Source organism: Meriones unguiculatus, chromosome 8 (assembly GCF_030254825.1).
Source record: "Meriones unguiculatus strain TT.TT164.6M chromosome 8, Bangor_MerUng_6.1, whole genome shotgun sequence".
In the NCBI taxonomy this organism is placed as follows: Eukaryota; Metazoa; Chordata; class Mammalia; order Rodentia; family Muridae; genus Meriones; species Meriones unguiculatus.
The window spans coordinates 81,878,140-81,905,762 of record NC_083356.1 but is presented as its reverse complement, the minus strand read 5'-3'; the positions used below and the strand labels follow the sequence as shown (position 1 = coordinate 81,905,762).

Below are 27,623 nucleotides of genomic sequence, written 5' to 3'. Positions count from 1 at the left end.
GTAGTTTATGATAAAAAAAATCTTGTGTGCTATGAATCCATATAAACAATGCCAGTATGAGCTCACCCTGAGCATCTTGGAAGCCAAGACATTAAGGGCATATTGGTAAATTACATAGACTTTTATTTTATAGAAATAACAAAACTTTAGACAACTGAGATAAAAAGTTTCTATTGTATCTATATTTAAAACAAGACACTTTGTTTGCATATGGCGTATTGAGTATATCAAAAGCTAAGGAAAAACAAAATATCAAATTATACTAATAATCAAATCACTAAAAGAAATGCAGCTGAAGCCACTCCTGATGAGATCTGATAGACTAAGATCAGAAGGAAGGAGAGGGGGACCCCCCTATCAGTGGACTTGGGGAGGAACATGCGTGAAGAAGGGGGAGGGGAGTTGGGATTAGGAGGGGAGGAGGGACGCGTTTATGGGAGGATACAAAGTGAATAAAGTGTAATTAATAAAAGTTAAAAAAGAATTAAATATTAAAAAAGAAATGCAGCTGAACATCAACTTACAATTTCATATTGGTATTTTCAGTTTATTTTTTCAGCATTAAAAGAAAAGATAATATTAAAACTCAGTGAAGATAGTAATGGAGGTGAGCTGAGATATTGAATTAAAGGTCAAGGAATAATAGAGTTGATCATGGAGACATACGCTGAATCCTAGAACTTGGAAGGTAGGATAAAAAAGATCAGAAATTCAGGGCCATACAGGAAAGTTCAAGGCCAGCAGAATCTATATGAGAAGAACAAACAAAAAAGAAATTGCAAAGTAAAGTGGAAAAACAATTTAAAAAACAGTTAAATATATATCTTAGAGAGAAGTAAATTAAATGGTTATGCTCACTTTAAAGAAGAAGCTACTCAAAACAAGTGGACTCATGAGTAATATTTCTACCCCCTCTAAACAGTAATGTGATCACTGTTGCAACAACAGCAAATTTGTATGAACAGTAGTAATTCCTCTATAATAGACCTTGGATTTAAATTCATGCATGGAACACAGATATAACTGATGCCAGTGAATGTTATGAAAGTTCCTTCCCTTTTGACATGAACCATCAAATGTTTATTCCAATAACTGAAAGATTATGCAGAGCTTAAGTGGGAAAGGGCATCAAATCACACCCAGTTCTACGGGAAACCTGGGACAGCTGAGATTCATTACTTTGCCCAACCATCTTTAGGGAAGACATGTAAACTGTTAATTACATCGCGTGGGAGAACATTGTAAAAGAAAGGAACTAGATATTTCTCTTGGCCTTTCTGTTTTGAACTAAGTTGCGACCTGGAGATATTAACAAGCACATTCCTAAGTTAAAAACAGGACATGCTCAGTAAGTCCTACTAGAATCATAGGCTCATGGGAAGCCACTCCTGAGGAAACTGAAAACACTCTAGCCATACCCAGGCATAAAACTCCTTATGCCAACAGGAACTTGGTTGGCACATCAAAAGGAAAAACTTGACCTTGAGTCCCAAGGGTCAAGTGTTGAATGAGATAATCTAAGTCATTATTATAACTGTGTTTAATACAATAGCACTTAAATAACTAAAGATTAGTAAATATTACATTAACACTGACATCATGTCAGCAGCAAGGACAGCGTAGCAGAATCCTTTTAATTCTGCTCTGCCCTTTACAAATATAACATTTTAGATTTAGACATGCATGTGTGTGTTTGTGTGTGTGTGTGTGTGTGCACGCCCATATGAGCATGTTCAAGTGTGTAGCAACAATTCCTTAAAAAACAGGCCACAAATTTGAAAAAGACAAGAAGGGGTATTTGGATAGTTTCAATGAAAGGAAGGGACAAATGGCATAATCTAAAAAACTAAAAGGAATGTTTTAAAAAATTGGCAGGAGTAGTTAATAGTTTGCTTCACTAGTTTTAAAGGATTTTTACATTTCTTTATTTATGTCTTTTCTTAGTTATTTATGTGTATGTATGCACATGGAAATGTATGTGTGTGTCATGTAAGGACTATATAGGTCAAATGACAACTTGCAGAAATCAATTCTGTCCTATCATGTGGGCTACTGAGAGCTATCTCATTGGCCCTTGGAGGGTTGGCAGTTACAGCTATCATTTATTACTTCTTTAAAAGCTTTGACATTATTTCAAGTTAGCTATTATATTATCATTATATTTTCATCATCATGATCATCATTACTATCATTATTTCAATTTTGTCATAAAAGCTTATTTAGTTAGTTAGTGTTAGAGTAGAATATAACAACATTCTCAGGATTAACACATCAAACCATCCCACATACAAAATACTAAAAGTCCCTAATCTTTCAAAGAATAAATTAACTTGCAGAGTTCTTTTTAATCTTTGGAGAAAAACAGCTCATTATGCCATCCTTGCAAAAGCAATGAATTTGATTTTAGGTGTGGTTTATGTCTTTTATGTGGACCTGGGGTTACATTATAAAGTCTATTCTTGAACTTCACAAATAAAAGATTCAGATTTTAATATTCGTTTGAAAAGTTGAGGATTATGAAATGCAATTAATTAATTTAGCTTTTTTTATAACATTATTTTATTAGTTTCTTCATTTTGCTTCTCGATCGAAGCCCCCTCCCTTGTCTACTCCCTGTTCCACCCTTAAATCCCTCTTGCCTCCAATCCTAGTTCTCAAAAAAGGGGAGCCCTACCTCTTTACTAACTGACCCCAGACTATGAAGTCTCTTCGGGATTGCCTGCATCTTCCTCCTCTGTGACCTGGCAAGGCTGCCTCACCCTGGAGAAGTGATTGACATGCAAGCATTAGAGTCCATGTCAAAGTTAGCCCCAGTCCCCTTTGTAGGTGACCTACATGGGGACTGAACTGCCTATAGGCTACATCTGAGCAGGGGTCTTGGGTCCTCTGCATGCATGGTCCATGGTTGGTGCATCAGTCTCCTCCGGTGCTCCTGGGTCCCAGATTTGTTGGCTCTGTTGCTCTTCTTGTGGAATTTAGCTTTTTGTTTGTTGTGTTTTGAGACAGGGTTTCACACTAAATTCACACTAATTTCACACTAAATCTTCTGGATTTCACTTGCAGTAAACTTCCTTTATAAGGCTCCCAGGTACTTGGATTGGTGTCTCACACCTGTGAACCATGATGCCTGGGCTTAACTTTCAGGTTCTTATTCAATAAATCTAATTTGGAACTGGTGATAATGTGGTCCTAAGAAGTTCCCAAATCTTTATTAGAAAGTGCAAATGTGTTATTAACTACAGCATGAGATATCTTTAGTATGGAATACAAGTAATAAGCAGCCCCTAAACATTATGGGACAATGATTAATGGAAATATATTAAAATTTTAGAATTCAAGTTTCAAGTGTGAGTAGGATGGAGAAGAAGATTCTAAGTGACAATAATTCTGCTTCAAAACTCCCTTATTATCCAACGAGCCCTACTCTGTACTGAGGCTGATCTAGTTAACATGACAAAATTTTATCTACTTCTTTACACATGGAAACAATAAATATCAATAATGGGTATAGAAGAACAAGTCACATGGACATAGTTATTACAGTGATAAAACTTCTCGATGTGGGATATTTAAAATGCTAATTAATGCTTCACTTTATTTTCTTTTTGAGCTTAATCTATAATATTAAAATGGAAATTCACCAAGTAAGAAATAAAAGATAACTATATCCCTTTGCTCTTGGTATAGTTCAAATACATTGTTATTACTATGGAAAATATAAAGACATAAAAATACAGCACATGCACTTACTGATTCTCATTATAAATCTGTAAGACATAATATTTAAGTCTTTACCACGTTATAACTTGCTTGAAGAGAAGTCCTAAGTGAAAGGATTGACCTTCATTGCTGTTACCTGGGTTTTAATAGCTGTTTTAACATGTATGCAAAAATAGTTTGCAGTCCTGACTTCAACTCTTCCCACAATGGCTTCTACATTAAATTCAAACAGAGAAAGTAAATAAAGGCAGCAGTGATGCGGGGCTCCAGTCTGGAAGGCTCACACTGCTGATATACTGCTGTAATAAATTACACAGTGACTGCACATCTTTGACATATTGCTACAATAGATCAGGAGCATTGTGACTGACAGGAGCATGTGTTCCGGAGACAGCTGGGCTGCTCAGCATTTTATTTCTTTCCTTTCATTTTTAAGTGTTTAGTTTGATAGTAGAAAGAAAACAAATTGACAAATGCAGGAGGATATTGCTGAAGCAGCCCTCCCCATAGACTGTTGAAATAATAGCTCTAAATTGAGAAGTCTCAAAGGTTCTCTCTGCTTCTACTCCTTCCCAAAGGGGTCCTTAAGCCAGATTAAAATACATTACTTTTTATGAATTAGGTTTTTGTGAATGCAGGCTCTAGTTTTTCTTCTCCATTTTTTGACTGTATAAATACACGGTGACAGACTTCATTTGCATATCTTCATTTTCTCACTGAGCTGTTATGAGCTATCCTGGGAATCAGAATTATAGACATTTAAAATCAAAGTAATTACCTGGTAGGCTGTTACACCATGTGTTAAAAAGGAAAACATTTATTCTGTCAGGACCCAGTCATTACTTTTGACTTGGAATTGATTCTGAGGTGTGGATGGATGTTCATTGTTCCTTGCTGGTCACAGCTGTGCTTGCTCCTGGCTCCTGAGAGCCTGTCTGCAGTGGTGAACAAGTGAATGCATGCTAGTGGCTAGTGGTCACATTTCCTCTGTTTTTTGTTTGTTTGTTTTGTTTTTGAAGATGACAGGAGAGTTGTGTGAAATTCATGATGCCACTTCATCAGAAGAATTTTTTTTCATTCCCCATCAACATCTTATTTTCCAAGACTTTGTATTTATTTTGTCAAGATCTGTGTAGGATCTAAGATGATCCCTCACCTGTGACGATGCAGAAATAGATGACATAGTCAAGGACAGTTTTTATTTATACAGTCAGAGTGAAAATGAGAAATTAGTCTCCCACAGGTAAGCTCACAGAAATGGGAAGAGTTCATAAACTCTGTAGAAGCAGGTGGCAGTTACCTTCACATAAAAAGAAATGAAGAAGTTTGTTTCATCTGTTTATGAATGGGAACTATTCTACCATTCCTTTTCCATCCCCAAGGAGAAAGGAAGGAGAAACAAAACTGCTTTTTTTTTTTTTGAAATATATGTAAAGCAAACTGCTAAACTCTTTCCCTAGTCTTTCAAAATAAATGTTTACTTTCTCAAGGACTAGATACATTTTAGACATGTCTAAGCTTATAAGACACGGAGAGATAGCCACATATGGCGAGTAATTCGGTTTGGCATTTGAGATAGTGGGCAAGATTTCATAATACCTTGACGCTTAGCTTGGGGATTTCCTGCGACTACCATTTGAACTCATGGAAGTATAAGTTTTTATTACCTTTTGGAACATACCAAGTACCTAGTGATTAACTTTTCTTTTCTATGAATATCTTCGAGAAATAATATTTCTGAGAAGAAAGGAATTTCATCTGTTCTTTTCATCTAGTATTACTAGGTCTGATAACGCTAGAGCTTTTTGCAAACACAAGACATTTTTAAAAATTCTTTGACACAGTGTTCTACAATTACTATACCTACTTCAAACAGGATTAGATTTTTCCTTCTTCTTAGCTTCCCTTCTTTTACCAAGTACATTAGTAACCAAAGGAATCTCTGTTCTTTTTATTCTAATGTTTAAATATATTAATTACAATTTATTCACTTTGTATCCATATGCAGCCCCCTCTCATTCCCTCCCAATCCCACCCTCCCTCCCTCATCTCCTCCCATGCCCCTCTCTGTTCTTAAGGAAGGGTATATTTCAACAAGAGAGCAAAAAAGTAATAAAAAGATTAAATGAATGTGCTTTGATAGTGATAAACACTTCAATGAGAAAGACATGTAAAATTTAGACAGTGGTGAAGAATCTTCATTAAGATGGCTAGAATAGATGAGGAAAGAAAATGTGCACCAGGAAGCCAGGGCACCAAATGGGTGCTTGATGAAAGAACACTCTAAGCAGAGAGAATTGAAATGACTGAGGCTTTGACGAGGAGAGGACTGAAACAAGGATGGAGCCAAGATGGCTTGGAGAGAAAGTAAAATGGGAATGCACAGAAAGTATGTCTTATTTGGTGGTCAGTGATAGAGTCTTATGGTTGTGAAAAGAAGAAAATTTCAATCCTGTAATAATGATATTCCACCTTTCATGATGATGGTGATGGTGATGATGATGATGACGATGATGATGATGATGATGATTTAGTTGCTTTGTATCCTGGTCATAGCCCCTCCCTCACCTCCTGCTGGTCCCACCCTCCCTCCTTCTTCCTACTCTACTACTCTCCCCTAGTCCACTGATAGGGGAAGTCCTCCTGCCCTACTGTCTGACCCTAGCCTATCAGCTCCCATCTTCTTCCTCTGTGGTCTGGCTAGTTCACCCCACCAAGGAAAAGTGATCAATGAGCAGACAGCTGAGTTCATGTCAGAGACTGTCTCTTCTCCCCTTACTAGAGAACCCACGTGGAGACTGAGCTGTCTCTGAGCTACATCTGAGCAGTGGGTCTATGTCCTCTCTATGTTCCATTCATGATTATTAAATGTATATTGTGAAGTGAGATTACAAAGGAAGGATAAACTTGAGAGAGTCATTTATTTTTTTCTTTCTTTAGCCTTGAAAAAAAATTGACTAATTCCATCCAACTACCTTTTCCTGCTACCAAATATGATCAAAGTTTATAAACAAAGAGTGTTTGAACGTTAGAGTTCTAGCTTGGTGGTAGAGCTCTAGCCTAAATATATAAAGTTGTATTCAATTCCCTGCCACCACAAGACAAAATTAAGTCATAGTTTGTGCTGGCTACTTGTTTGTCACCTTAATACAAGCTAGAGTCTCTTGTGAAGTGAGAACCTTGCATAATAAAGCATCCCCTACTAGACTGACCTGTGAGAAAGTCTATATTGAATTTTCTTAATTAATGATTGATGTGCCAAAGGTCAGCTCCTTATGGATGTTGGTATCCCTGGGTTTGTGGTCCTGGGTGCTATAAGAAGGTAGCTTGAGCAAGCATGAGCAGGAGGCTAGTAAGTAGCATCCCTCCATGGCCTTTTCTTTAGTTTCTGCCTTCAAGTTCCTTTCTTCTTTGTATTCCTGCCCTGATTTTTCTTAATGATGGACTGTGATATGGAAATGGAAGCTGAAATAAAGTCTTTCCTTTTAAACTTGTTTGTGGTTATGTTGTTTTATTACAGCAATGAAAACTCTAAATAATACAGACTTACTTCTAAAAGTTTATAGTTGGTAGGTTGTTCAGTACAAACAGAAGGGTATCAGTATGGAAATATTATAAAAATGAGGCATAACTACTTCTAAAACTGGCTGAGGTAATAGCAATAGTGTAAACTGGTCAAAATATTTAGATGTATGATCAAATGTCCACAATGCATAATGCTGTAGAATAGTGTTCTATACTTATTTTCAAAGCTAACTTCTCAATAGAGCACTGTGATTTTTAGTGGTAAATCTATTTTTGGTATGGGCTGTATATACCATAGCATGAATTGAACTTGTATAGCAAGATTTTATTTGTAACATCTTTTTCTATTCAATAATAACTTCACTAGTATTAAATACAAAACAGGTCAGTTGAAAAATATAACATAATTTAATCAATACCTATGAATATATAGATTTGAAGAAGCAAGAAAGCAGATATTAGCCATATAATATAGGATAAACATACTAAAATCTACAGTCCTAAAGAAGCTAAGCAACAAGGGGGACCCTAGGGAAGATGCTTAATTCTCATTCAGAATGGCAAACAGGATAGACACCAAAAGTGATGGAAGAGAGGGAACAGGATCAGAGCCTACCACAGATGTCCTCTGAAAGGCTCCACCCAACAGGGGATCAAAGCAAATGCAGAGACTCACAGCCAAACTTTGGCCAGAGCACAGGGAGTCTTATGGAAGAAAGTGGGGGGTGGTGATGGAAGGACTTGGAACTCCACAAGGAAACCAAAAAATCCAAAAAGTCTGGAGCTGGGGGCCCTGCAGAGACTGTTGCACCAACTAAGAACCATACGTGGAGAGGATCTAGACCCTTTGATCAGATGTTTCCCATAGCTACAGGTAGCTCAGTCTCCATGTGGGTTCCCTAGTAAGGAGAGCATTGTCTGTCTCTGAGATGAACTTTGTTACTTGCTCTTTGAAAACTTCTCCCTGACAGTAGGGCCTTCCCAGACCACAGGGGAAGAGGATCCTGGCAGTCCTGACAAGACTTGATAAGCTAGGGTCAGATGGCAGAGCAGGGGGACTCCTTTTTTCATTGGACTAGGGAAAGAGGATTGGGGGGGAGGAGGAGGGACCTGGAGGAGATGAAAAAGGGGCTACAGTTTGAATATAACATGAATAAATTGTAAAAAATTAAAATAAAAATAAAAAAGAGAGTTAGGGTTTGATATGTTTCCTTGGTAGCAGCCTAATGAGGTGAGTAAATGATATAATTAATATTCAAGTCTTAGAGTGAAGGTCTGACTTTAATAATGATCCCTTCCAGGTAGATATAATTTCTAAGGTAATGATATTATAATGAAAAAAAAAGTGATCAATTGAACTAACCAAGAATTACGGATGATATGATATGAGTGTAGGCTAACTCTTCCTTGGGGGAAGTTCAGGGAAAGACATAGGAATGATTTATTCAATAGGGAGTAGTTGAGCACAGACCTACATAGTAAAAAATAAATGTGCTTTTGACACCAGGAAAAATGGTCACTTTTGGAGTCTTAGTATTCTTAATAAAATAATTTAATTTACTAATGGACTCAAAGAAAAACCCAAGGACAATTTTTTAACTAAAAAGAACATTCCCCAGGGCAGACAGCTGCTTACAGGAGAATGGAGGAAAGAAGTGAGAAAACAAAAACAATTTAACTCGACATAGAGGTCAGGCACCGGCCTGAGCAGCAGCCACAGAGTGGGAAGCGAGCTTTACAGAAAAAAAGAAAGGAGCCCAAAGTACTAGCAAAAATAATTTAGGTTCAGGCCAGCATCCAAGAGAAAAGAATGGGAAAAAGGTAGAACTCTTTTCTGGGAAAGATTGTCGTCTGCTCTGAGCATTCCACAGTTGCCTGCAGCTTATTGTCCAAGGTTGAAGATCCATGAGATTTAGGCCTTCCATGTTCAGATCTTACTTAGGCAGCCATGTTGGTAAGACTTCATAGGTGTAGCTTCTCCAACATTCCTAGGAGATATACTCTCACAGCAAACTTTCTACTCCTCAATTCTTACAATCATTCTGACTCTTCTTTTGTGTGATGCATACAAATAACATTATACAGACCATTTTTTATTTATTTAGAAATATACACACACACACACACATACACTCACTCACACACAAAGAAATAGAGACCATAAGTTTGAGAGAGAGAGAGAGCGAGAAAGAGAGCAAGAAGAGGTACCTGGAAAAGGTTTGAGGAAGAAAAAGGGACAGCAATGATCTATTTATATTTCGATTTTAAAACCATTTTTTTTAAGATATTAAGTCTAATTGACTCGGCTTCAGAGACTTGAGCATATCCAGCCCAGGAGAAATCTGTGGTGATTTGTAAGGGTAAGGCAGGAACTCTGGAAAATGAAAAGCATATTATCTCTTTAGCACAGCTGAAGGTGAGCCCAACTTCCCAGGGTTGACTACATTATTGACTCAGCCCAAACAGAATGTTGGCTCTCTAACCAAAATAGTCCTTCTATTCTCTTGACTAGACTGAATTTTGCCTTAAAAGGTCTTTACTGATGCTTTAACATTTGTGCTATCATTGGACTTCCAGAATGAGTGTGTTGGCTCTCTCTTACCTGTTGATGGAATAGTTAACTTTTGTGAATCCGTATGCATTCAAGCCTCATCACTTGGAAATAGGCATCTCTTCTTTTGAATGACATTTTTAGTCTGACTTATACTATGAGAAATTGTATCAGCTACAGTCCTTAAATTTTTTCCTTTGATTGCGGAAAGAAATGATTTCCTAAAGAGAATAGTGGAGAAATCATTTAGAGAAATCAATCCATACTGTGCAAAAATCATAGTCATACTATATTTTGAAGCAAAGTAAAAGTTTGGAGTCATTATCCAACACCTTATCTAAAGCTAGTGTTTCCAACATTCAAGTGATTAAGGACAAAATTCAATGTCTTTAACATCCCAAATGCTCATATGGTGCAAGTTTTTTTCTTGGGTCATTTTTAGAAGTGAGGAAACTTATCAGATATTTTTATACTATGGGTTGAGCAAAAAGACTGCAGTGCAAGAGATCAGAGTACTAAGTTCAAGCTGATTCATTCTTGGGAGTATTTTTCTTATTTTTAATTAATTAATTTCTTATTAATTACAATTTAATCATTTTATATCCCAGCTGTAGCCCTCTCCTTCATCGCCTCCCAATCTCACCTTTCCTCCCTCTAATCCTTCCATGCCCCTCCCCCAGTCCACTGATGGGGGAGGTCCTCCTCCCCTTCCATCTGACCCTAGCCTATCAGGTTTCATCAGGACTGGCTGCATTGTCTTCCTCTATGGTCTAGTAAAGCTGCTCCCCCCTCAGGGGGAGGTGTTCAAAGAGCCAGCCACTAAGTTCATGGCAGAGATAGCCCCTATTCCCCTTACTAAGGAAACCCACATGGACACTGAGCTTCCATGGGCTACACCTGCAGGGGTGCTAGGTTATCTCCATCAATGGTCCTTAGTTGGAGTATCAGTCTTAAAAAAGAAGATCAAGCTTTTAAACTCTTGGGATATTTTTCTAATATCTCCTCCTGCTTGGTTGAATCAACTCACTTGACTCCTTTTAACTTTCCTCCTGAGTTAGAACATTCATGCCTTTGCTTTCTTCTTGAAATTCTCATAGAATACTGAAGGCAACAAATAATGAAATATTTGAAACTGAAGTAAGTAGTGTTTAAACATTGCTTATGACATGACCGACATAAATACACCTTAAACTGTCATAAACATACCTTATATAATACATATACAACATAGAATGTACATGCATTCATTTTTTTGTTTATATAGACTGTGCTAGGCTGAGAAATAAGGTAATAGAATACACTGTTCCTGCCCCTAAGGAATGATAAATCTGTTTGAGCAGGAAAGGCCTTCAGAGATTACATTAGTGATTTTTAAATTTCATTCCTTCATAATTTGTTCATAGTTTCTCCTTCTGTGCAAGGAAATCTGTTCATGTAATTCAAGATAGTTTTCAATTCCATATGGGATCACTAATGGATGGTTTAAGGAAAACATCCCCAGGACCCCAAATGTAACTTTTCTAATGACAACTAGGACCAAAGTGACAAGTTGAAGGATAAATGAGGTAGTATGGCAATATTACCAAAGGTACTTTGAAAAATTGTCATTTCATATATCCACAATGGCAACTGCTACCCTCTAAATGTTTATGGATGCTGAATGCTTTATTTATTGCTCTTCTACCTAATGTCTTGAAATAGAGAAATATAGTATATTTAATGACTGTTTTATCCAATGTACCAGAATTGGCATCAACATCTGACTGATATTAGTGACCATTTGGTTATCAAAATCCAGTTAAAGGGGGAACAGTTTATTATGCTACATGTCTAAAGAAATGACAGAAATGCATACATACCAGGAATGCAGAAATATGTGAAGAACGCATGTATTACTTTGTGACATGACCTTGAACAATTGAAGTTGCAGGGGTTTGTTAACTTTCTGAAAACTGCCAAACTGGAATTCTTAATAATTCAAATTAATTGCCTATGATAAATTCTTGTAGAAAACATAATAACTGCCTACTTCAGTACTCCTTTCACTTATATATGTTGCTCAGAATTTATCAGTTTTTGTTACTTAGTTATGTTTTGTATTTTTTATACCTTCTATGTCATGTTAAATAGAATGCATGGAATGATCAAAATACTGTGGCTAGCTCATGGAGATAATCAAATAACATGAAGGAATTTGACATTTTGTGGCTATACACTATGGCTTCACCAACAGTATGCCTCTAAATGTTTTTTTCTTTACAATAGAATTTATTAAATAGCTTAAATTTATGGAAATGAAGAAATAATGACTTGTACTGATGTCAAATTAGAATAGAGAATAATAGCACTTTGTGGAACTGTTAAATATTATACTTTAAAATATTTAATTAAATCAATTACAGAAAAGTAGGTGCAAAGTGTCAGTGTTTGAAATGTAGATAAATGCATATTAACACGTAGAAGGAGTGCAGCATTGAATTTTAAATTACCAACAAAATAAAAAATCATTCTTCTCACATTTTTCTTTTTCCATTATTAGTAAACTCATTCATAGGCCACAAGGAGTATTCATTGAAAAGTAATTTAAAATGTAAGGCTTAATTAATTATTTTCTCTCTAATCTGTCCTTGGGCAACACGGTTCCCAGTATGAGAATTCTACAGCCCCACAGCTCCGAGGCTGAAATGTCTGCTTGAAAAATCACAGGAGTGAGAAGTACTAGTGTGGGTAATTATTTCCATAGCAAAAGCTGGGTCTCCAGAGAGCCTTAGAAAAACCACACCAGCTTGGCTATATAGTTGGTGTTGTACTTTCAGATTTCCTTCTGTTGTTTTGTTCTTTGTAATGGTAACTTTCTCCTACATGTTGACCATCAAATTCAAACTAGTCCACCCAGAACTGTTATCAGCATTTGGCTCTAGTCTCCACTCATGTCCCTGGTCTTTGTGGTGTCTGGAAAGAATTTAAATGATAGACACAGAGAATAAAGTAAAAAACAGTTTATGGTAGAGTGGATGAAAGAACAGTCTCGGGGTCAGAGAGGACAGTGGCAAAAGGAATACACGTTTCTAACTAAACACAGGATGTTTTTATTAAGTACCAAACCAGGCATGGCTCTCCTTTTGTGTCTCCCTTCACAGATGATTAGCAGACCATTTTGGTTAATGTTTGGTAGAGTTTTTTTGTCCTCATATGTGATCTTTGACAAAGAATTCTGAAAAGTTTAGGAGTCTTTTACTCATCTCATATAAACTCTCATTCTCTTTGCTCTGGAAAACATGTAATACATTTCCTTCATAAACAATCCTAAATTCACGCATGAATAAAGTTCTCTATCCTTCAGTTTCTGTCTCTTGGTTTGTTTCTTTCAGTGGAGGGGAGGGGAATAGGACCTTGAGGGAACGGTTCTGAGCACATCCGTGTAGTATAAGTTTTTGGTTTTAGAAGGTACTGGTTATCAGGGAGGGCCCATTCTCAATGCCCTTCAATCCTGCTAATAGGACTAGCTATCTAACAAAACTACATGAAAAACAAAATCCAATTATTTGTATTCAGCTATTTAAACAAATCTAACAAAGAGATAATTTCAATTTCACAAACTTTGATGCTTCCTTTACTGTTCTTGTTTTAAAATGAATTTAAGGTCTTAAACCTTTTAATTTAGAAACAAGAGCTGGGAGAGAATGAGAGTTCTCAGGAACTCTGGAAGCTTTCCATGTCAGGTTTTCCATGGTTCAAAGAGGGTGCTAGACAAAGCAATGGCCACCATAGAAATCACAAGCCAGTAACGGCCAGTTTCTTTTTCTTCTAAATGTGAAAAATAAATTTTACGAGCAATGACATAAGGTTAGAGAGGAGTTTCATTTTGTGATTATAAGTGGAAACTGGAGAAAAAGAAGAGGGTTCTTATCTAGGAGGAGCTAGTCCCAGAGAGCAGGCTACCAGAGCTCCTAGTCTAGGGCTTTCACTAGGATTTATGGCAGAAACTTGAGGTGAGGTTTGAGTAGATGAGCCAGTTGGCCTCAGGCACTTCCTCCTCACATAAAGCTTCCAGAAAGTTGGGCTCCTGGGACTCATTTAGCCTATACAAAAGAGAAGAGGGATGATAAATCAGAGTTAAGAGCCAAGGGCCCTCATGGTATTTTGGGTCTGAACAAAACTGAATATATTTTGGCTTTGGAAAAGAGTCATGATTTCTGTCCCTAAACTGTCTGACTATTTTCTATCTCCTATTCTCAATTATTAAATGAAAATTGTGCATTAGCCTCTGGTCCTATAATTACCCTTGCAGGGACAAAGATATTATTTTTTATTTTAATTATTTTTATTTTTATTAATTACAGTTTATTCACTTTGTATCCCCCCCCATAGCTCCCTTCATCCTCCCCTCCCAATCCCACCCTCCTTCGCCCTTCTCCATCCATGTCCCTCCCCAAGTCCACTGATAGGGGAGGTTCTCTCTTTCCCTCTGATCCTAGTCTATCAGGTCTCATTAGGAGTGGCTTCTCCCCTCTCAGGGGGAGGTGATCAAAGAGCAGGCCAATCAGTTCATGTCAGAGACTGTCCCTGTCCCCATTATTATGGAGCCCATTGGACACTGAACTGCCATAGGCTACCTCTGTGCAGGGGTTTCAGGCTATCTCCATGAGTGGTCCTTGGCTGGAGTATCTGTTTCAGAAAGGACCCCTGTGCCCAGACTTTTAAGATTGGACAAAGATATTCTAAAGATATATATGCTCCTTTAAATATCAAATCATTGACACAGGAAATCCCAAAACTTGGAAATTCACTGGAAATCTTAATCTGAAAAAGGTGTTAGTCAGTCAGAGCCAGGACCATGTCTCTAAGAAACATGCTGACAACTTGTCAGATAATATTTTTTTCTAGACTTGATCACAGCCTAGAGTCACCTGAGGAAAAATAGTTGAGTGATTGTCTTTATCAGGTTGGTCTGTAAGCATGTCTGAAGAATTGTGATTGTTGTTTTCTGGTGGCTGGATTTTCTGTCGGGGTCATCCTAGGCTGTGCACAGAAGCTAACTAAGTGAGAACCTGTGAGCAAGCCAGTAAGCAACATTCCTCCATGGTTTCTGCCTCTGAGTTTCTGCTTGAGTTCTTGCCCTGGCTTCTTTTAGTGACCTGGAAAAGTAAACCAAATAAATCCTTTGTCTACCTAAGTTGTTTTTAATACAGGATTTGCCAGAGCATCAGAATGAAACTAGAATAACATTACAGGAAAGACTATAGCCTAGACAATGATCATGGGTGAAACCACACCCTAGGATTTATTAGCTATGCATTCAGCTTTCTTCTATTTAACCTATGTTTATGTTATGACCCTCATAAGGAACTTTGGGGTAGCATGATCTCTCTGTTCCTGATGTGGCCACACTGGATAACTATTTCTGTTTTCATGATTACTTATTTGATTGGCTCATTAAATACTATGAAAAAAAACAATGGCTTCTTGGAGTTGTTAGAGTTCAAGCTCTGTACATAACTTCAATAACAACCATAATCCTTATAAATACTTCTTTCTTTAAAGTACTAAAATCTATCACTCATTGTTGCTTACAGTTTCCTTAGTTATTAGTTTTTTAAATTATGTGTAATTTCATATGGCTGTATATTCTTTTAAAATACATATATTCTGCCACAATTAAAACATATAAATCAATAATTTCCCATTAGCAAAATGTATGTTAAAATAGCACTATTCTCATTTATTTGAAATTATAACTATTAAGTGGATATGTTCCCTAAATGTAATATAATTTTGACCAATTTAGTAAGAAAATAACAGAAAGAATTTTCAATCTTTATTTTTAAGTATCTTTACATTATCAGTTTTTTTTTATACTGTAAAGAGCAGTGGACGTTGTAGTGATCTATGTGATAGCCCCATTTTGCAGAATTCCTCATCAAATTAGGATCAGCCACTCCATATGCAATTTTCCACAATTAAATTCCTGCTATGTAAATGAGTATGGTCTTCATTGGTTTGTTTTCAGTTATGGATAATTAGGGTGAGCCAATAAGCAAGGCATTTCCTTTCTTGCACTTCCTGCCATGTAAATGAGGCAGCTGAGTTGCATCAGGATGTCACTTTGATTGATTCTCTCATTTCCTGTTCTGTTCTCCTACCATATTATACTCTGTTTAGTGGAATGCCTTTTGTGATAGGTTTGCATTGAGGATCTACTCTCTTCCTTGTCTCTTAGTAATGGCCTTCTCTTCACATAGTTCTGTAACCAGAGTAAATAATGTTTAAACCTAAGCCCTAACTGTTCTGACAAACCAGGTTTGGCTATACTCACCCTCAATGAACCACTTAAACAATTGTGTAATAATTGTTCAGACCAGCAGAAAAAAGGCATCTAGAAGAAAGCAAAATATTTGTGACCTAAGGTTTAATGAACATAATTAAGTAGCCATGCCAAGGTGTGCACTGACTTAGCTCCAGTCTCTTTCCTCTCTGTAAATTTCTTCTGGGTACTTTTTCCAATATAAAGCCTGAGGCTAACACACAAACAAAAACTATAGCATTTCTGTTCAGTTTTTTCATTGAAAATAAAACACTAAACCCTATTATAATATCAACTTCTTGTATTTCAGATAAATTATGTTAGTGATATTTTAAGGACATAACTTTAAAAACTGAATAGCCAATTCTTTCAGGATAACAGTACTTCTGAAACATTTACTTTAAATGCCTCTACGTTAAACTAAATCTTCAACATCGGTCACACACAAGCCACTGAAAATCCTGCTTCTATCTGCAGTAGTTATCAGACAGAGTGAACTTCTCTGTCTACTTGGAGGCTTGATTTTAAAAATAATTAAGCCATATTTTTATAAGAAGTTCTTGTTGTTAGATAAACTCGGAAATGAAGATCAAGAGTGGTTCCAGAGAGAGGTGCTATTAAGTACCTATCAGGGTTCTTAAGTATGGCCATGTTCTGTCAGAAATATAAGCAAATATGCTTATGTCTTTCACAGCATCAGAACTGACAGATTAACAAATTTACTAAATGTTTATATAACCCAAACTCTAATTTCTTTAAATTCAGTCCCATTTCAAAATCACTTTTATTCAATCTCCTTCAATAATGTGGAATGCTATATTGCAGCTCTACTGTCTGAGGAGTTGTTAGCGTATTTTCTCTACAGTATTTAACTCTGCTCCTGTCTTTCTATCACTTGGTTTTAGAATTTTATTAACAAAGAGGCCTCAGAATTATTGCACACAAGAAAAATTATTGCACACAAGAAATTATTTCACACAAGAAAAATGACAAAACCAGATTCTAGTTTTCCAATTCAAGTCATATACCTTTCTCTTCTTCCAAAGCTGTTTAATAAAAATAGATTATGCAAAATTTTCTTATTTAAAATTCACTTACCCTAAATGCATATACAAATGGTCAAAACATTTTCAGTCCTCATCTAACTGTTTGGTTTTGAGTAATTCTTCTATACTTAATTTAAAAAAGCACTCCCCTTAATAATAATAAACAACTGATTTTTTTTTAAATACTGTGATGATGAAACAAATTTCTCTTAAAATCTCTTTAGCAAAAAGTATTCCCGGGGCTGAAGAGGTAACTCAGTGAGTGATAGCCCTTGCTACTCTAACAAAGGACCTGGGGTCTGTTTTTAACATGGCTGCTTACAACTATTTTTATTTCCAGTTCTAAGTTAAAGGATGTTCTCTTCTGACCTCCATGGCCACAGCACACACAATACACATAACATACATGAAAGCAAAACACTCATACACATAAGATTTTTTTTTAAGTAAAAAAAAAAATGTAAAAATTAAAATTCCATTTTCATGTGAATACCAAGGCCAGGCAGCCATGAGTTATTCTCATCCTCCATCAGCAAAGCTCCTTTTGGTATATACAATAGAGAATACAGAGACCCAGGACAAGTCAAGGTGGCTTAGCCATGAACAGAAAATTTATGTCATGTCTGCCAAGACTCAGGCTTCATCACAGGAAAGGCAGGAGAAATAATGTAAGAGTTAGAAGATATGAAGAAGACAGAAATGCTAGGGGTCATGACACAACAGTTGCTAACATGGTCTGACAGCAGTTGAAATTGCCTACAGGGCTGGGGCTTTTAACAGTCAATCATGGATTAGAGAGAGGCTAATGGAGCCACACTACTCCCTGACAAACTTTTGCCTACTAATGGGTTCTGAAGGCATTATTTTCAATTGTGTACCAATAATGAGCCTTCTAGGCTTCAGTGAACAATTTCACCCCTTTGGTCACAGAAGAAGACTTGGCTGAAATAAGTAGATCATGAAACAAGAAAAGGCATCTATGTGGAAAGGAAACCTATATGGAGAAGAAAACAGGGGTACGGGAGTTAGGGGGTTAAAAATATATGTGTGAAGTGAGAATAAACAGAACAAACACATTGTACCTACATTGTACATATGAATGAACTGCAAAAGAATACATGTCATAAATATAAACAGACTAAATGAATATTGGCAATAAAGTAACCTATTCAATTTTTCCAAGTAATACCTTGTTCTATAGATTTAAATCAGTAATATGACACTTTTTGACAGGGAAGTAGCTGCAACACATGAAGACAGTAACCCGATTCCCCAGTCTGACTCTCAAATTGTGAACTGTCAGCTTTGCCTTTAGATTAGTTTTGTCTTCACTGAAGCCTAAAAATCAAAATATATTATCATGGTTGAATGGAAAAGCTCATGTATAGCTTCAATTATTTAAGAAATGGGTAAATAAAATAGAAAATATCAAGAATTTGTTTCTTTAAATGTTCATTATCAAAGATATCTAAGATCAAGCCATTTATTTTATTGATAAGATCTTTGGAGATTCGATTAGTCTATCTACTTTAGGATATCTACTTTGAAGCTTCCTCTTTGAGAGAGAGAAAAAAAATCTGAGACAGACAGAAACATTTATGTTTAGATAAAAGAGGCTTATCTAACTCTAGATAGAATTAATAATAATAAGCTAGAATACCCATATGAAAGAGGAGATGATATTTGTTGTTCTGAATGTGAAGACCTCACTCAGTATAATTTTTACAAGTTCTGTACATTTATTTGCAAATTTAATTTTCAAAAAGTGGAATAAAATTGTCATGTAAGTATTTTTTCCTTATCTAGTTATCAACTAGTAGACCAGGGCTTTGCTAGGCAAACATTGGTTTATTATCCCAATGTGTGTGTATGTGATGGGGGCATCAAAGCCAGGGCACGTATCATTTTGTCATTTTCTCAACATGCTACTGAGAGACCAAAGACTTAAAAATCAGTTTAAAGCACAAGCCTGAACCTAGCCAAAAGGAGATGTGTCCAGCCACCTTCGGAGAAGAACTAGCCTTACTGCATTCTTTCCTGCCCACTAGAAATACAGTTGCTAGAAAACCATCCCATCCCCCTAAGAAGGGACACCAGATCATTAATGGTTTGGGGAACCTTCCTATAGCCAATCAATTAAAAATGCAATATCCCTGTTGTGTTTTGACCAATAGAAGCTTGCCAGGCAGGAATCCCCTGCTTTGGGGGCGCTGGGAGGAACCAGAATCTTTAAATCACCCAACTAACCTGAGCAGGAGGCTCTAGGCTCTCACCGCTTTGGCGGTGGGGGTGTGAGCCCAAGCTGCAGCTTGTAATAAAAGATCTTCATGTGTTTCGCAGGGGACTTAACTCCTGGTGGTGGTCTTTTGGGGACATAGCACTATTTTCTTAAAAACAAACAAAGCAAACAAAGCAAATGTATCTGTGTTTTGTTTACTTTGATTAGCAACTGTAGTGTTTACATGGTATGATGTAACACATTCCCAGGGAAAGATAAATCTTCTCTCCACCATAATCAGGTTCATGTCTGAAATCCCTTACAAATGATTGGTAGCATGCATTTTTATCTATTTTATTTGGGTTTCTAATGCCTCTACCTCCCTTCCAACCCTTATCAGTCCTAATCCCTTCCAACACCAGGTAGGAGAGAAAGAAGGTGTGTGGGGAGTGGTGGCATAGTTGTCTTTTGACTACTTCCTTCTGGTTAGGGTCTTTTAATTCCTGAGGGCAAGCCCAATTTTCATTTCAGGATATCTCTAACTTCTTCTTGTCAAACCTCCACAACAACACCCAGGAAAACTAGCCAACTTCTTTCTTTGACCACCTCCTTCCCTCTTTGGGCTCTGGCATTTATTGCCTCTCAGAGTCCCCAGAATTAAAGTATGCACCTGGCAAAGATCACCCTTCTCTATGAGCTTGCATGAGGCAAAGAGTCCTCTGCTACGGACAATAAAAGCATTTCCATATCGCACAAACAAAACAAACAAACAAACAAAAATATGTTTTATAAGAAAACTAAGTTTTTAAAGAAACCAAAATTCCTACTACTAGAGAAGAAAACATATACAAATTTCTTTACTGTAACTTTTGTGTGATATGGGAGCCTCTGAAAATAAAAAGGCAAGTTTTATATTGAGTTTAAAGAAATGGACTAATGTTGACATGTAAGGCCTAACACTGGGCAGGAGTGTTCTCCAAGCAGTCTGTTCAAATTCTGCTGTGTCATTGTGTGACATCACTTTCCTTCGACCACAGACTACAGGAGTGTCTCTGATTTCCAACAGAGGCTGGCATAAGAAAATTTCTCTTGGTTTCAGGGGATCATGTGACCTTCTTGCTTCTGACTTTCTTTTCTTTCTTTGTGTGTGTTTGCCTGTTTTATGTAGCAGGTGGTGGTGTCATTCTAGGGGATGGTGGTGTCATTCTAGGGGATGGCTGAGATCAATCCTTGAGATTTAATTGGTGCCAGGGTGAAATAAGACCAAGAAACAAGAAAGTGAAAGTAACAGCTTTATTCAGTTTTCAAATGAGGCAGGGCCCAAGGCTGGGAATCCTGTAGTGGACTCTGGCTTAAGTATTATACAGGAACCCTGGGTCTTCCTCTTCCCCTTATTGATCCAATTTGACACTCGCCAACATAACTTCCTGTCACATCTCCACACAGTGTCTCAGGAAACACACTGTTTTAATTTTCCTTGTGAACCTAGACCCCTATAATTGTCTTTGAAGGTGTCAGTCCTCCTCTGTGAATCTCCATTATTTTATTTGTTGAGGCAAAGTATCTAACTAAATCAGATGGTTATAATTATAGCTAGTCTACATAGTATTCTTTCTCTGCTATTTTGTTGTTGTTTGGGTTTTTTGTTGTTGTTGTTTGTTTTTGTCAAGTTGACAATAAGCTAGGATCATCTGGGAAGAACCTCAATGGAAAAAATGGTTCCATCAGATTTTCCTATAGGCAAGTCTGTGGGAGTTGGAGAGCCCATCACACTGACAGTGGTGTCATTCCTTGACAAATAATAAATAAATAAATAAGAAATAAAGCTGAGAAAACTGTGGAGATTAAGCCGGGAAACTGTGTTCCCCCTTGGCCTCTGCTTCAGTTCCCACCTTTACATTATTGATGCCAGTTTCCAAAATTTTGTAATAAGTATTATTTCTATTATTTTAATAATGAAGAAATTAGAACAAAGAGAAGTAGAATTACCAGACCTAAGATATTTGTAATGTTCTACTACTTAAGAACTCAAACTATCTGACTCTAGATGCTCTAGCAAGTGTTAGTGTCCTCACTCTCTATTGAAATCTTGGTCCATAGTGTGTTGCTGATGATGTAGTACCTTCATGATTTTGACCAGTGCGGAGTCAGAGGGGTCCTCAAATCAAATTGTGGACTGTGGAGTTCTAGTCTCTCTACTCTCTGACATATATGATCCTTTGCTTCCACGTCTTCTGCTAACTGTGATGTTATCTGTTATTCAGTGTGAATCATCACTTGATTGAACCCAACAATTTATCCAGTTTACAAAAATGCGAGATAGTAAACTTCCTTCTTTTGTGAAGTTAGTCTACTTGGGTATTTCATTATAGTAACAACATATAAAATATTACACTATGCAAATAATCTTAAATTGTCCTTTCTAGTTAATACAGCACAAAATCATTTTTATGACTCTTAACATTGTATTTTAATTACATCTACTGTAAAATATATATATATATGAAAGAATCCTTTTTCAGAATAGCTTTAACATCTTACAATATAGTGTCTAAAATAACACTGGAGTTTTGTTTAAAGGTCTGTGAACCTGTCTTGAAATATTAAGATTGGCATTCCAGTATGGCATGGACATAGGAGGTTTTGATTTAATATACTCCTCTGACTAACTCTTCACTCTTCTTTAAAATACTGAAAAGCTAGGAGAGTTGTATTTAGGCAGTGGTCTAGGGAGTACCATTGTTGAAATATTCATTAAAGTTATATGAGATTGAGCGGGTGCTGAATTTAGTTCTTCAGGAAGGCATTCATGTTGCTGACATTATTTTAAAAAGAAAATAATTTGTCTCTGTACACATACAACTTCCCCTTCTAATTAGATATACATGTTAAAAACAATAACTAAACCCAGAAGGCCTTAGTAGTGATGACTCATTTATACACAAATCTATAACAGTAATTATTAAATGCTAAAAATATTCTAAGAGTATGGGTTCTGGAAAAGATAAAACTCCAGGTTCAAAGCCTTTCAATCCTGGTAGAGAGGATGACAATGAGAGTTTAGTCTGTGTTCTCTTGAGTGTTCCCATGGCTATGGGAACCTTACTCTGGGCAAACAGAAGATGAATGGGTGCAAGGAAGATTGGTTTTGTATAGCTGGGCACTAATTCATAAAAAAAAAAGATTCATAAAATATTGAATTAGTCCATTGGTGTTGTTTGTAGAATGAATTTCACACCCAAGAAACTCACTGGAAGGATATCTTTTCTTTTTTTTTAACTTTTACTCTTTATTGATATTGAAATGAAACACCCGTCTTGCACCAAAGGAGGGAAGATATTTTTTAATCAAATATGAGTGATTTTGGCCTTGAGACAGAAACTTTTGTTGGTCTGTCTGAATGACATGTTCCACTGTGAAACTAGCTACGTAAGATTTTATTACTTACAGAATAAAAGTCATAATAAGTCAATGTGCTTACCAAATCCATTGGTGTATTCAGCATGTATTTGGATTATACAAAATGAGGAATTCTCTTCTATTTTCATTATTCACCTGTTAGTTGAAGGAGACTCAGGTTGTTTCCATTTTTTACCCAATGTGAATAGAGTAGCAATGAACATAGCTGACCAAGTATCTGTGGAGTGGACTGTCCAGCACTTTGGGCAGATGCTGAGGAGTACTATAGCCAAACGATATGGAAGATTTATTTTGGATTTGGGGGAATTCTCCATATTGATCTCCAGAGTGGCTGCAGCTGTTTGCAGTCCCACCATAGCAAAGGGTCATTACCCTTTCCCCATGCTCTTAACAGCAATTGTTTGTTGCATTATTGACTTCTAAGACTTTTCACAAACTTTTGTTGGACTCATGTTATGAAAATATTTTCTCCTAATTTACCTTGATCTTTTCATTATTTCATCAAATTAATTTGAAGAGCAACACTTTAAATTGCATTGAATTTTTCAAAATATTAATAGATTTAGCATTTGAATACTACAGTAAAAAATAGCCATTATGAGATCTAGGGTCATAAAGAATATTTGCTTATTTTTAGTAAAAGTGTGTAACCTTAAGTCATATGGCTCATTTTCAGATAGATTTGGTACATAGTACACAAATCTATGCATGTCTTATTATTTATAGGCTACTCGTTAAAAATATTTTATTCCCTTAACTAGGCTTTGTGCTTTTTTCAAAGATTAGTTAGAAACATATGTGGACATGTGTGGCACTTATTGTTTTAGTCTTCCATGGATGTCTTTCCCTATCAGCTGCCAATACTGTAACAAGTTGAAAAGTTTTATCAGGTGACATCTTAAAGTATAATAATGTTAGTTCTTCAAAAACAAGGTTTTGTTTGCATGCATGTTTTGTTTTGTCTTGTTTTAGTTTTCCAGATGCTTTGCCTTTCTTCATAAATTAAAGGTGGCTTATCAACTTCTACAAAATGTCTGAAGGAATTCATTGGGATTTGCATATAATTTCCTGAAGAAAATGACACTTTAACTGGATTGCATTTTGCAGATTCTGAATAAGATTTATCATTCACTTACCATTTGCTAACTTTTGTTAACATTTTTTGGTTTTCAGTATCTCATATGCATTTTTTATATTTATCTATATTTTATACTTGCTGATATCATTGCAAAACTAATTTTAAATATTAACTTCCATTTAGTTGACATAAATGTAAAAAAAATAATTCTTGAATTATTATCAATTCAGGTATTATTTTAAACTTCTATCAATACTTTATCTTATAAACTGTATGTATAAAGTTTTGTAATTTTCAAGTAAATATACTGACTTCTTTTTCTTTCAGATGAAATGCTCTATTATTGTCATTTTCTTGCTTTATTATACATTTTGGACCACAGTTCAGTCATGAATTTTCTCATTCATCCTTTGCCCCTGTTTTATTTCTAATCATATTCTGATGAAGACTTAGTTAAAAAAAAGTATGTAACATACTATTATGAGATGATCAATGAAATTTTGATATGATGGTTCCCACTGATGATAACTAACTTATTTTCATCTCTCACTTTCTGAAGCAAAAAGGGATATCCTAATATTTACATGTTGTGTAAACTATATTTTTATTTATTTCAGGTGATTGTCAAATCTGGACCAGGAACTTTCCTTAGTCTGGCAGTTTATGACAATTATATCTTCTGGTCAGACTGGGGACGAAGAGCTATTTTGCGTTCCAATAAGTACACAGGAGGAGAAACAAAAATTCTTCGTTCTGATATCCCACATCAGCCAATGGGAATCATAGCTGTTGCTAATGATACCAATAGCTGTAAGTTGTATTAGGAAATAATATTTCCTAATTAATATAAACTGTCACTTTTTTCATGTTTATGGTATTATCAATTTTGTGATCTTATGAGCTGGGAGATAATATTCAGAATTTTACTGTTCAATGTATCAAAACTGTCTGAAATGTTTAAGTAACTAACATAGAACTCAGTTCATACCAATTTCAGTTTTAATTATTTGTAAAATTCTACTCCACTCCCCTTTATTCCTCATATCTTTGAAAATAAGGGCTAACTTCTTTTTCTATGATAACGATTTCCTTAGTAGGAAATTGTAATATTTATAGAATTGTGGTTTTCAGTAGTAAATTTCTTAAAATGCCATGACATCCTCAAAAGTCTTGAGTGTTTTGGAGTTTGAGTCAGTTTAACTATTTTCTTGTTACCTGTAATTAATGGGTACTGCGTATTCATTACAAATGTGACTCATAGTTTCCTTCACTGCAGGTGAACTATCTCCGTGTGCATTGCTGAATGGAGGCTGCCATGACCTCTGCCTTTTAACTCCAGACGGAAGAGTGAATTGCTCCTGTAGAGGGGATCGAATATTGCTAGCTAACAACAGATGTGTGAGTAAGTAAGGATAATCTATGTAATACGATTAAAATATATTGAAATTATGTTACTGCGTTTATAAAGTTGTCTTGTCCTCCAATAGTTTCTGTTCTTTTACATCTATTTATTAAATCTAGCTCACTGTAGTACTTTATTATAGCTTCACGTAGGTGCTAGTTTTCAAAACTCTATTTTATCTGGAATTTCTTAATGTATCTACCCCTCTTCTATTAACTACCCCCAACCCAAGGTAAGAGAGAAAGCAGGTTAGTGGGGAGAGGAGAAGTAGACCTCTTTTAGATTTAGTTCCTGCTGATTAGGGTCATTAGGTTCTTTGATGACAAAACCAATCACATCATCAGGATAACCAGCAGTCCAGGGAACCAGCTGTCTTCTTTCTCCATCCCTGTCCTCGAAGCCTTCTTTCTATCTGTTTCCTCCAAGATGTCACACATTCTGTCTCTGGGCTCTCATATTTATACCCCTCAGAGTCCTCCAAATTCAACTAACTCTAGCTGGCAAAGACCATGCCCTGCACTAGGTAATTATCAGCTGTGGGCAAATGAAAATCCCAAACTTGGGATTAAAACAAAAACAGGTTTACATAACATAACTGAATTTTCAAAACTTCCATTACAACTTCATGTAATACGTAGTAGTATTCAAGATAATGTTATTCATGGGTTCCTGTAATTGAGGCCTGTGTCAGGACCAGCTTCAGAAGTTCCTGCATACAAGATCATCTGTCAAACTGTAGCTGTGACTCTGAGACTCTAGCAATTATAAAATTAATTACAGTGGAAATAAACCAGAATCCATGTAGCTCAGTAGGCATACAGTAACCTCCTTCATAGTCTATGGCAGTATGTAAATGAGAGAGCATGTCTCATGAAGCTTATTTGTAATCATTTCCAAACTGTTAATTAAGAATGTAACATTCCAGCCTTGCACAATGTTTATTCTTCCCAAAGGCATTGCAGTCTTTAATTAGTACCATTACAATACCCCCTTATTAACAGCTACATTTCCAAAATAAATAATGGTTCAAGTGTTTCAATATTGCCATGAAAAATTAGCAAGCAACATAAAAAGGTTAATTTCTCTTTAACACTGAAACTCTTTGTATGTGAGAAAGGTGGAAAATGAAACATCTTGTTGGAAATTGGTGAACTCCTTTTCAAAATGCGCCAGTTTTGGCACATTTTTTTCTCTCATTTGTATTCTTTTTCTCTTATCTTTCATGTTAGGAAATTAACAAAATGGATGTTTACATCATTAAAATAAGTATATTTCATCTTTATCGTCAGACAACCTTGTGCCTTATTTCCCGGGAGGATAAATTCTCACATTTGCAATGTGCCTTTTTGTTTTGCAAACTGGCGCCACAGCCAAGGGCACATCGGCTTTATGTAAGACTGTGTCAGAACAAAGGAGAGAATGCCGCAACCATTTAGTGAATGTTAATGTAGATTAGCAATTTCAATACAGTGTGCCTCAATCCTCGGGTCTCTATGTGGTCTACACATCTCTGAACAGATCATGCAACTGAGTTACATTTCAGTTTGCCTTTTCATTGAGTCCCAATGATCAGGACCTGATGCCATGTGCAGACCAGGATCATCAGTCCTGCATTGGAATCATCGTGTTTTGATCACAGCTCACACTGTAGGGCAGAGTTCAGGTGGTGACTTTGATAAAAAGAGCAAGCAGGGTGTACAGTGTACAGTAAAGGCTGGTTCATGCAAAAAAAGGTATATATATATGTAATTGCTCCTAATAAGCTACCTGTTTCTCTCTGCTGCTGAGATGTGATGAGTCAAACAAGAACAATATTTTAAGCATGCAGCATTGCACAGCTATGGAACAGAAGTGTGGCACTGGGGCCCTAAAGGAAGACAAATTGCTGTGGAGGCATTTTTCTATCAATTACATGTTGGTTTTGAAATCCTGTGGTCCATGAGCACAACCACAAAGTAGCTTCTGCTTTTTTCTTGTCAATCCATTGATGAGAAACCAGAGTACTTCTTATGCATATCCCCTAGCATTGTTCATGAGTATTAGCACCCTCGCTTATTTGCTCACATATACATGAGGGTAAATGGAGAAAAACATTTGTTGTCCTAATTGTTGGCGTAATATTTAGGTATTTACATCTCACATAGCATTGCAAATGTTGTAGATCTTGTTATCCTCAAGATCCATCACAGAAACAGGAAGGACAAGAATACTTTAACAGAACACTATCTGTGTAAGAGAATGAGAGGCAAACCTGAAGGTACCCAGAATCGAAAGCGTTCGGTGATTTGTTTCAAATGCAAATGTGGGCATGAATCTGCCTTGTACAAAATTCATTTTTCGTTAAGTTTGTATTCTGCTT

The 27,623-nt window shown here is 36.2% G+C and overlaps 1 protein-coding gene across 1 annotated transcript in view; it reads left to right on the top strand.

Moving 5' to 3' along the window:
- Lrp1b (LDL receptor related protein 1B) overlaps positions 1-27,623 on the top strand; it is a 2,037,254-nt gene that overhangs the window by 1,667,862 nt on the left and 341,769 nt on the right. Inside the window, exons 44-45 of the mRNA XM_060390094.1 lie at positions 24,480-24,672; positions 25,139-25,264. Coding sequence (XP_060246077.1) covers positions 24,480-24,672; positions 25,139-25,264 — 319 coding nt within the window. The remainder of the gene's footprint in view (positions 1-24,479; positions 24,673-25,138; positions 25,265-27,623) is intronic.